This window comes from Saccopteryx bilineata, chromosome 6 (genome assembly GCF_036850765.1).
Source record: "Saccopteryx bilineata isolate mSacBil1 chromosome 6, mSacBil1_pri_phased_curated, whole genome shotgun sequence".
Lineage (NCBI taxonomy): Eukaryota > Metazoa > Chordata > Mammalia > Chiroptera > Emballonuridae > Saccopteryx > Saccopteryx bilineata.
Window position 1 is genome coordinate 108,988,632 of NC_089495.1, and position 12,265 is coordinate 109,000,896.

A 12,265-nucleotide genomic window follows, 5' to 3' on the forward strand; every position below is an offset into this window, starting at 1 on the left:
CAGTCCTCAGCTTAGCAGTAAAGCTATGTAAGTTTAATTAATCTACTATTAAACATTTATAAATTTACATTAAATTTATCATTTAAAAATATCAGGACAAGTTGGGTGGAGAAATATGTGGGATTTACATTCTAGAAACTTTAACAGATTTGGGCAAGTTAACAAGGCATTGAAAAGCTCAGTCTTTGTTTTCAATTTTCGGTGTGATGGAATACGCATTATGTATATGAATTTTAATGCTCAAATAAAATAATAAAAGTATGCTTATTTCATTTATACAAACTTGTAAGGTTTTCTCTGCACTAAAAAATAAATAACAGGAATCAGTTTGTTAATACTTTTCTTAAGACAGTATCCCACTCTCTCAGTGCTCCTGGGCCTGATGCAAAGGCAGCTGGTTTATGATTGGAATGCCTGGAAAGGACATCCTGAAGGAGCAGAAGCAGATGCTGCACGTGTTTGCTCATGATTTTCTGTGTCTCAGTGGGAATTCTTCTTCATTTTTGATCCCAATTCTTAAATCTTGGGAGAAAAGGGAAGTGGCAACAGAAGGACTAAACTTGTTCTTATACTCTCTTTTTTCTTCCTTGTTTTTTTATTGAGATATAATTAACATACATTATATAGATTAGTATCAGATGTACAACACGATGATTTAATATTTGTATATATCATGAAGTGATCACCACACTAAATCTAGTTAACATCATTGCACATCGTTACAACTTTTATCTTGGGATGAGAACTTTATTTATTTATTTATTTTAGTGAGGAGAGTGAAAGAGAGAGAAGAGGGAGGAGCAGGAAGCATCAACTCCCATATGTGCCTTGACCAGGCAAGCCCAGAGTTTTGAACCAGCGACCTCAACATTCCAGGTTGATGCTTTATCCACTGCGCCACCAAGGCCAGGTCAGGCATGATCAGAAATTTTAAGATCTACTATCTTAGCAACTTTCACATATACAATATAGTATTAATAACTATAGGCACCATGCTTATATTTTTAATCAGTATAGTTTTATAATGCATTTTGATATCTGAAATGATCATTATCTCCTCTTTACCTTTTTTAATGTTTTGAATATTTTTATGAAGTGAGAAGCAAGGAGGCAGAGAGACATTCGCCCAACCAGGATCCACCTGTCATGCCCACTAGGGGGCAATGCTCTGCCCATTTGGGGTGTTGCTCCATTGCAACTGGAGCCATTCTAGTGCCTGAGGTGGAGACCATGGAGCTGTCCTGAGCGCCCAGATCAACTTTTGCTCCAATGGAGTCGGAGGGGTGCAGGAGGGGAAGAGAGAGATAGAGGCAAAGGAGAGGGGAAAGGTGGAGAAGCAGACGGGCACTTCTCCTGTGTCCTGGCTAGTAATCAAACCTGGAATTTCCACACACCGGGCCAATGCTCTACCACTGACCCAATTGGCCAAGGCCTTCTCTTTACCTTTTTTTTTTTTTTTTTTTACAGGGACAGAGTGTGAGTCAGAGAGAGGGATAGATAGGGACAGACAGAAAGGAACGGAGAGAGGTGAGAAGCATCAATCATCAGTTTTTTGTTGCGACACCTTAGTTGTTCATTGATTGCTTTCTCATATGTGCCTTGACCGTGGGGCTACAGCAGACCGAGTAACCCCTTGCTCGAGGCAGCGGCCTTGGGTCCAAGCTGGTGAGCTTTCTGCTCAAGCCAGATGAGCCCTCACTCAAGCTGGCAACCTCGGCATCTCGAACCTGGGTCCTTCTGCATCCCAGTCCAAGACTCTATCCACTGCATCACCACCTAGTCAGGCCCTCTTTACCTTTTTTAAAGACCATATTAACTTTCACTTTAACCCTATTCTAGCTTTTCAAAATGTCCAGTATTTTTACATGTTTGTGCCAAACATTGGGACAATATTATAATACCTACTCATAAGCTTGTTATGAAAAGCAAATGAGTGACTATGCAAAGCTCTTGAACAGTGTCTGGCAAGGAGCAACTTAATAAATTTTGGCTTACACCAGTGCTTTCTTAGGACACAAGCACCACCATAAAACAGGAACTTCTGTTTTGGCCACAACCCTATCACCAGCATCTAGAAAACAACACTAAATATTTGCAGTTCAGTTCATTTTAGTTCAACAAACATTTACAAATACTGCGACATACCTGACAGATACCAGAGATCCAGTGAAAAGAATGACTTGGGCCCTGTCCTAGAGCACTGAAAACCAATAGGAAATTATTCCTTCTGCACTGTTTCTTTGCATATGCTGTTCCTTCTGCCTGGAACACTAGCCACCTCTTCTTCATCTGGTTGATTCCTACGATTGTTCACATTCTTGAAACTCAGCTCAGACACTGCATCCCCAGAGAAAAGCTTTTCTAGTGCCCTTGTGTGGAACTTTCCACACAGGAACCTTCCCCAACCCTGTGTACTTGTGTCTTGCTCTTAGCAAGTGGTAATTTGCCTGTCTCTGAGCACTGACTAGACTGAGCAACCTTGAGGTCAGGGCAGTGGATCTCAGCTCTGTTGCCTTAGCACCTAGCCCAGTGTCTGTTACATAATACGTGCACAATATATGGTAAAGAAATGAATGATGATGAGAAAACCTAGTGATCTTTACAAGAGGACTTTTTGAATAACCATGCCATAGCTTTAAGAAGCAAAGACATGTACTGCAAATCATCATTTTAAAATGTCAAAATAAGCCAAATTTTATAACATTTAGGTACTTAAATGTTTTTGAAAGTAACAAAAAAGGAAATAACTAAGTTAAATGATGAGAAGTGAAAATAAAATATCACTGTTTTCTCAGGGTAGTTCCCGTGGAAGCAGCGACACTAGTCCAAAGAGCCAGAGAGACAACTGCAGTACTGGTGGTGTACTTTTTACACACAGCGTAAATATTCCTCCTTGCCACACTCTGTGGGAGAAAGATAAATTCCCCCACATCGGAAGTATTTTATAGAATACTTTTAAAGCAATAAAGACATTCTAATGTCTCTGGTTGTCGTGGAGAAACAAGAGATATTAATCAAAGTAAACAAGTGGTTTAGCTAATGTTGAAGGATTAATTGCTGTGATAATCCCAACTGCGGTTTAGGGTTACCTGAGCCTGGAGTGTGGGAGCTGCCTTTGGACAAGGTTACCATACCAACCTTATGTTGCACCAGAACGCAGGAAAGGAAGATCTTTGTAAGAATGGGTAAAAATGGTTCCTACAGAGGAAAAAGCCTTCATATTCCCTGCCCCACCTTCTGACAGTCTTTGATGAGCTCCTCTGAGCCTGTAACCCACTGTCCCCATTCACTTGTTTGCTTTCTCCCCACCTATTTGGGAACGCCTATTAAACCTGGAGACAGTGAGACCATTACCATCACGGTAAGAATGTTCCAGAGTTTAATGTGTGATCCTGAGTATGGTCATTAGTATTTCAGTAGATACAGTCTTTTTTTCTTTTTTTTCTTTTGTATTTTTCGAAGCTAGAAATGGGGAGAGACAGTCAGACAGACTCCCACATGCGCCCGACCGGGATCCACCCGGCACGCCCACCAGGGGGCGATGCTCTGCCCCTCCGGGGCGTCGCTCTGCCGCGACCAGAGCCACTCCAGCGCCTGGGGCAGAGGCCAAGGAGCCATCCCCAGCGCCCGAGCCATCTTTGCTGCAATGGAGCCTCGGCTGCGGGAGGGGAAGAAAGAGACAGAGAGGAAGGAGGGGGGGAGGGGTGGAGAAGCAGATGGGCGCCTCTCCTGTGTGCCCTGGCTGGGAATCGAACCCGGGACCCCTGCACGCCAGGCCAACGCTCTACCACTGAGCCAACCGGCCAGGGCCAGTAGATACAGTCTTAATCCAAGATAATGAATTTCTGATTTTCAAAGTTTCAGGCTTCAACAAGCAAGAGGAAGGAGAGGCAGGGGTCTGCTTGCCCCAGGCAGCTGTCTACTCTACCTACTTAGATGGCTGGTGTGTCTTCAGTCTTAGTTTCTATTTTTATTTATTTTGTTTCTTTTTTTAGTTTCTTTTTTCTTTCGTAAAAATTTGCCTATGGTTCTGGCCCCTTTAAAAAATTACAATGACATGGAATGGCTTTGAGAAAAACCACAATTATGAAAACCTTGGGCTACTCTTTCACCCATATACTTCACATTATTGGAAACTATCAAAAAATTAATATGGTTGCTCCACCCCACTCCCCAAATCAGAGCAGAGGAAAAAGGGTTTTAAATCTAACAGTCTTTTTTCAGCTAAAATCACCCTGGAAAACAGCCAACATTTAATCAAGTTTCGACAAGACTTCCGTGGCTGTGTAAGATCGCGGCAGTGGCTTCACGTCAGGCCTTCTTGCCCCATTCCAAACTGTTTACAGTCACCCCTCCCTCCCCAGGGGATTTGGAATGAATCATCAACTTTTCTTTTTCAAGTACACTATAAAATTAAGCTACAGCCTGGAACCAAACATTTGTTCTTACAAGCCTGCCTCCCCAGTCATCAGCTGTAATGGAAACCAGAAATCCAGTAGGCAGTCTTATCTCCAACAAAGCAGGAATGGGGACATCGGGCCTGCGCTTCTGCTGTCGGGCACCACTTGGACTAATTTAAACTTTTTTCTAAGGTTTGGAAAATTAATACTAAACTTAGGAAAGGCCAACTTAAATTTAGATATAAAAATTCATAATTTCTTTTAATTCTTATTGTATGTATGTATGTAAGTCTGTATGTAATTCTTATTGAGTAAGAAGTTAAAAACAACTTCTTCCTCTGAATTTAAATCTTATGAAATAGGCCTTTAAAGGACACTCACACATTAAAATAAACAGTGTTTTTCAAATTCCAGTTTCAAAAACTTAAAGGTATTTGCAGTCTATTTTTAAGTTCAGAAAACGGCAATTGTTGGATATAAAAATACATAATTATAATAGTGGCTACCACTTAGTGATATGTTATGAAAATCAGACTTTTATAGAAAGATGTCAATGAATAACATATGTAAAAGCATCTATCACAATTCATGAATTCATTCATTAATGCAACCAATAGTGCTATCACTGGGGTAGGAAAGATAGACTAGGAAATAAAGGCCTCAAGCTCTACCCCTCCCCTTTTCCATCCTGGCTGGAACATCTCAGATGTGACTTTCACTGATCACCTGTTCCCCAATTACCTGTAGGTGAGACAAAAACCAAATTTGGCAGCCACACTCACCTAAAAGTGACCAACAGTGCTATTATTATAATATCTTTTTTTTTCTTCTTTTCCCAGTGAAAGGAAGGGAGGTAGTAAGACAGACTCCCCATGCACCCTGACCAGGATCCACCCAGCATCCCCATTTGGGACCAATGCTCTGCCCATCTTGGCCAATGCTCACAACCAAGCTATTTTTAGTGCCAGAGGTGGATGGTCCACAGAGCCATCCTCAGCACCCAAGGCCAGTGCACTAGAACCAATTAAGCCATGGCTGTGGGAGGAGGAGAAAGAGAAGGGGGTGAGGGTGAAGCAGATGGTTGCTTCTCCTGTATGCCCTGACCAGGAATCAAACCCAGAACATCCACATGCCAGGCTGATGTTCTACCACTGAGCCAACCAGCCAGGGCCTCCCATCCAAGTACTAACCAGGCCCGACCCTGCTTAGCTTCCGAGATCAGACGAGATCAGGCGCGTTCAGGGTGGTATGGCTGTAGACCAGGGCCTATTATATTGCTTTTATAACAGATTTGCAATGCTGTTTCAGGACCTCTCTGTACCCCTGAATCACCATGACAGTTCCAAATGGACCAAAAAAGAAATTGCTGTCTGGGGAAGAGGGACAAGATGAGCCACATGGGTAGTCACCTCCCCAACATCTCAAGTGGAAGACCACCTTAACCCCCTTTCTTGTCCATGTTTAATAAAAATCTTGTATCCAGACCTCATTGGGTCCTCTCGGTCTCCAAGGTTGCCCCCTGTTGCTTCTTGAGTGCATACTTTTGCTTTAAGATATCTGCTGTGCTTTGCTAAATCTTTCTGTCTCCCTCAAATTCTTTCTCGTGAAGCAATGAGAACCTGGACCCAAATATGGGAATTGGGTTCAGGCCTCCTTTGACTTTTCCTGTGTGCCACTCAGCACCATCACTGTGCTAGGGATTAAAGTTGCAGCAGTGAACAAAACATACAAAAGCCCCTGTTTTGTGGAGCTGAGGGTGGGGTAAGATATAAACAAAGTAGATTAATAAATCTACAGAAAACAGAGCAAGGAAGGAGACTAGAGAGTGGTGGGATGGGGAAGAAGTTGCATTTTAAATAGGAGTGTCGGGTAAGGTGGCATTAAGAGACAATACCTTCCAGCGAGGCCTTGCAGAGTAAGTATGGCAGGGGTCGGGAACCTATGGCTCGTGAGCCATATGTGGCTCTTTTGATGGCTGCATCTGGCTTGCAGACAAATCTTTAATTAAAAAAATAATAACGCCTGACCTGTGGTGGCGCAGTGGATAAAGCATCGACCTGGAATGCTGAGGTCGCCGGTTCGAAACCTGCACTTGTCTGGTCAAGGCACATATGGGAGTTGATGCTTCCTGCTCCTCCCCCCTTTCTCTCTCTCTCCTCTCTAAAATGAAATAAAAAAACCAAAACACCAAAAAACAAACAAACAAAAAAAAACATTAAAAATATAAAACATTCTCATGTATTATAATCCATTCATTTCCTACTGCTCATGTTCATGGTTGCGGGTGACTGGAGCCAATCACAGCTGTCCTCGGTGACAACACCAAATTTTTATTGGATAATGCGTAAGGTAAACAGGTCGTTGTATGGCTCTCATGGATTACATTTTAAAATATGTGGCGTTCATGGCTCTCTCAGGCAAAAAGTTTCCCAACCCCTGAAGTGTGGGGATGGATATTAAAGGATTAAATCATAGAGGTAAGGGGTACTGGTAAGCAAATTATATAAAATCTTGTAGTGCATTGTGAAGACATTGCTTGTTACTTTGAATGAAGTGTGGAGCCATTGGAAGATTTTGAACAAAGCAGTGACATGGCCTGACTTAGGTGTTTAGAAGATGATTTTGGCTGCTGTGTTGCAAACAGATTTTAGAAAACCAAGGATAAAAGCAAGAAAACTAGCCGGGTACATACTTGGCACTCCAAAATAATTTGTTCATTACAAATTCCATTTTTATATTGAATTTCCTCTTTTTCACTTATTGCACCCTTTAAAATTTATTTCCTTATTTTTCATGTCATTTGGGGTTGTAATATATTCAAGTTTGAAAGCAGTACAATTGCATTTCTTTGAAACAATTTAATACTTTTTAGACTTCTCACCATCAGGTCAAACTGGTTCCTCTTTTAACTTCCTTCCTTTTCCTTAATTTGGGCAGAGTAGATATGGCTTATTCTCTGTGAGTAGAAACAACTGCAAACAGAAGTAGCCTTAATACTAATAACATTTTTGAGAGTTCTACATGAACTTTGCACAGTGCTAAGTGTTCAGTGTGAACTAACTCATTTAGTCTTCACAGAGACTTGCTGAACTAGATATTGTTGTCATTCCCATTTTCACAAGAAGAGAGAAGTAAAGTAACTCCTTGAGGTTACACAGCTGGCAAGTGACCAGGCCTGGAGTGGAACTAAGGCCACGGGCTCAGACCCTGTGCAGGCGACCACCACATTATCTCACTGTTATCTCCCCACTATTTACTGAAATACCCACTCTAACAGACTGAGGAAGAGGAAAGACCTCAGGGAAACTTGGTGACATTGTAAGGTAACTCTGGTTCACTTGGTTTTATTGTAGTCTATCTGGTTAATGAACAAATGGCATTTCTGTTTATATTATTAACATGTTTGGGCCTTTTAGGAATTTGGTTTGCCTGGATCAGCACCTCCCCTTCCCCTTCTGCTTCCCATCCTCTCACCTCCTACCCGCCTTCACCTCCCCCACCCCTGTCAAGCCTGGGCCTGGACTAGAGTGACTTTACCAAAGAAGCCCGCATGCACCACACAGCCAGCTCACCCTTCACACACCATGGTTCCAAGTGGCTGTTCGGAATTGTTTACCACAGAACACAGATTTATTTGGGGTAAGGCCCTTGAGTTATTTTTGTGCCATGATTTTGATTTATTTAGACATCTCCCATCTAATTGGTAAGCAGCACAGTGTATTTTGGTACAGAAATTCGATTTGTCATTTTGCAGTGGTCTGTTGCCTCTCAGGAGCACACGGATCCTCTTCCTTGCCGTTTGAGGTAGGGGTCGCTGAGGTGGTGGACGTTTACACTTAATGGGTTCTCCATTTCTCTGCTGCTGCATCTTAGCGAGAAAATAAAATTGGAGTTTAAATAAACTGATAATTGACAATACTAGAAAAATGTCAAACCGTTTTCTCAGCTGCTTCTCTCATTCTTGTGTGTGTGAACAGATGCTTTGTTAGGCCTTCGCTTCCATCTGACTTCTTTGGCTTAGCGCATTGTTCTTTTCATGTAAACATTTGATCTATTTTGTATATATTGAATATTTTTATATAGATGTGTATGTGTGTGTTGTATAAGTATATATTTTATTTTTTTAAATCCTGCTAATAGAATACAATAGTTAATTGCAAGAAGAATGTGAGCAGGAAACAGGGGTGAAAAGTAGATTTTATGCCACTATATATACTATTTTCTACCTGTTGAAATCTGTACATTATTTGTGAATTATCTGTTTAAGTTCATTAATTTATTTTTATTGATTTTAAAATTATGATATGTCCGTATTACAAAATATTATCATCTATTAAGTAATGTTTAAATTAAAATGCATTTATTGACATGGACCATATTTATTGTATGTTTGTAAGTTAAATTATAAAATAGTATGAATATAGTTCATAAAGATTGTAAACACTATATATATACTATTTTGGCAAAGGTCTGGAAGCGAATAAACCACCAAATTGATTATGGTTCCTCTAGTGGGAGGATTATGGGTAATTTCTTTGTTTTTTTTTGTTGTTGTTGTTTTGTTTTTTGGTTTTTTTTTTCTGAAGCTGGAAACGGGGAGAGACAGTCAGACAGACACCCGCATGCGCCCGACCGGGATCCACCCGGCACGCCCACCAGGGGCAACGCTCTGCCCACCAGGGGGCGATGCTTTGCCCCTCCGGGGTGTCGCTCTGCGGAGACCAGAGCCACTCTAGCGCCTGGGGCAGAGGCCAAGGAGCCATCCCCAGCGCCCGGGCCATCTTTGCTCCAATGGAGCCTTGGCTGCGGGAGGGGAAGAGAGAGACAGAGAGGAAGGAGGGGGGGGGGGGTGGAGAAGCAGATGAGCACTTCTCCTATGTGCCCTGGCCGGGAATCAAACCCGGGTCCCCCGCACGCCAGGCCGACGCTCTACCCCTGAGCCAACCGGCCAGGGCCAATTTCTTTGTTTTTTATTTATCCCATTACCATTTTAAAAATAAATATGTAATAAAATAATTTTTAACAAAGAAATGACAATTCAAAATTTGAAGAAGGAATAAATAGAGAAATACTGTTCTAAAAGGTAGAAGAGTATCCTGAAGATAGGTTCTCTTTGTAAGTTAAGCTACCCTGGTGATGAAAAGAAAAATTCTCTCGACTTGGGCGAATGTTGAACTATCCCTAAGAAATGACCACTGGGGAGAGGGAGAGCCTGGACGTTCTTTGTGGAAACGTGCCTGCCTGGCGCTATGTTTAAATTCTTACTGATACCCATAAAAGATTTTGAAAAGTGAAGGCTAAGTAAATTACAATGACAGAAATGAATCAGCAGAAAGGATCTATGACCTGGGAATTATTATATGTATGATAAATCAACTCAGCCTCAAACTCTTATTTTTTAGAGGCAGCCACATGTAACCCCTGCTGGGAAATTCTTAAGGAGTGCTGCTGAACTGGCTATTTCATTGTATTATTTACTCTTCATTTTTTCCAAGAATACTCAGACTAAAATTGGACTTACTGTTGTTATACTTCTTTAAGAAACAAAACTAAATTCTAGCATAATGGGATCAAAACTTAGTTCTTTCTATTGTAATGTATTCTGAGATCAATTATAATGAACAAAGAAACCACTCCTTGTGTTTCCAAACAGGCCTAAGGGAGGTTTTTCTATTCCACAATGTGTGTAGATGTGCAAAATGCATAAAACTAGCCCTTGGAGTATCTCATAGTGTATTCTATACCCTGGCCATTATCCACTATGTCTGTCTTTTACACTGAGCCTCAATCTACACAAAATGTAGAAAAATCTGCATGATTTGGTTATTTATTATTTGAATATGCTATTAATAAGATCTATTGATGTCTTAGGTAGGTTCTCCTTGGAAATACACAGACTCCAAGAAAGAGATTAGCAAGAAGTCCATTCGGCAGCAACGCCGATAAGGAAGTGAAGGGAGCAGAACAAAGGCAAAATGTCAGCTCAGCTGCCCTCCTGGGAGCTCAGAAGGCGGGATGAGCCTCACCAGGTGGTGACACAGTGGATGGAGCATCGACATGTGATGCTGAGGACCCAAGTTTGAAACCCCGAGGTTGCCGCTTGAGCTCAAGGTTGCTGGCTTTAGCCCAAGGTTGCTGGCTTGGCTGGAGCACATATGAGAAGCAATCAGTGAACAACTAAAGTGCCACAACTACAAGTTGATGCTTCTCATCTCTCCCCCTTCCTGTTTGTCTCTGTCTCTGTATCTCACTAAAAAAATAAAAATTAAAAATAAATTTAAAAATAATGAAGGCAAAATGACTCATCCAAGTTGTCTCATACTGAGGTAAGGGAGCTGGATCTTGGTGCTCACTTCCCTTTTGTGTCCATCCCTCACTCCCCGTGGAAAGGGGACCTAAATTTGAAGAAGGCTGCTTTTTTTCAGGCAAGTCCTTGAGAAAACTCAGTTGTAAACTCAATAGCCAGTACTCCAGGCACCAGGGGATGTCAGGGTCTCCAACCTGAAGGGGGATCTGGGTAGAATTCTGTAGTCTGAATGTTTGTGTTGCCCCCATATCCTTTTGCAGAAACCCAAGTCCCCAACATGATGGCACTTGGATACGAGACATTTGAGAAGTAGTTAGGTTTAGATGAGGTAATAAGGGTGGGATCGCCAGGATAGAATTAGTGCTCTTACAAGAAGACAAAGAGACACATGAGATCTCTCTGTATGTACACATGCACCAAGGAAAGAGAAGTGAGAATACAACCAGGATGATGGCTCTTACCAGAACCTGGCCATGCAGGCACCCTAATCTCAGACTTCCAACCTCCAGCTCTATGAGAAATAAGTGTTTGTTGTTTAAGCTATTCAATAGATGGTAATTTGTTTTCTCAGTACAAACTTTCTAAGATGCTGGGCATTTCAGCAAATACTACAACCAGTAACAGCCTGACTAAAACTAACATTGAGACATTTCCAAGGTCTGTCTTACTCAGGATAAACACACAAGAGACAAATTAGTACTTGAAAGTAGAATTTTTAAAATAGAAACTTTGTGTATACTTTTTATTAAAATTTTTTTTTAAATTTATTGATTTTTAGCAGGAAAGGGAGGAAGAGAGAGAGAGACAGACAGACAGGAACGTCGAGCTGTTCTTGTATTTACCCTGAACCAGGATTGAACCGGCAACCTCTGAGCTTTGGTATGATGCTCTATAACCAACTGAGCTATCCAGCCAGGGCCAAAAAATATTTATTTAACTTTGAATGATAAAGTAGGAAAAATCATTACTCTCTACCTCCTGCTCTGTTACCAATCCACATTATTCTCTCTTTTTTTAAATTTATTTTATTTTATTTATTCATTTTTAGAGAGGAGAGAGACAGAGAGGGAGAGAGAGGAGAGAGAGACAGAGAGAGAGAAGGGGGGAGGAGCTGGAAGCATCAACTCCCATATGTGCCTTGACCAGGCAAGCCCAGGGTTTCGAACCGGAGACCTCAGCATTTCCAGGTCGACGCTTTATCCACTGCACCACCACAGGTCAGGCCACTTTTATCTTTATTCTCTTAATAAAGATATGAATTCAGTATCCAAGAGAAAAAGTTTGAATTATATTATTTCCTTGTGTTTCTGCCACTGCAGGGTTCTGTCCTCTTGCACTTTGTTCAGGTTACAGAAAAGGCCAGGTAGAGTAGGCTGCTTACATTTCATAGTAAATAGCAAGTAAGCTTTGATTCAAACTTTATCTTGAATAATAAAATACAAATTATTAAACTATATTTATTTCACCTTATATTACAAAATGTACAATAGACTATAACGATAGCTACATGCTTACTCTTAGACTAAGAATAAATCAAATGATTGCTTAAAATTTTTGG

General features: G+C 41.2%; 1 protein-coding gene across 1 annotated transcript in view; it reads left to right on the forward strand.

Moving 5' to 3' along the window:
* The window catches only part of LOC136309356 (uncharacterized), a 97,556-nt gene extending 86,959 nt beyond the window's left edge, over window positions 1–10,597 (forward strand). Inside the window, exons 4-5 of the mRNA XM_066237529.1 lie at window positions 7,817–8,039; window positions 10,272–10,597. Coding sequence (XP_066093626.1) covers window positions 7,817–8,039; window positions 10,272–10,315 — 267 coding nt within the window. The 3' untranslated portion in view covers window positions 10,316–10,597. The remainder of the gene's footprint in view (window positions 1–7,816; window positions 8,040–10,271) is intronic.
* The last annotated feature ends 1,668 nt before the right edge of the window (window positions 10,598–12,265 follow it).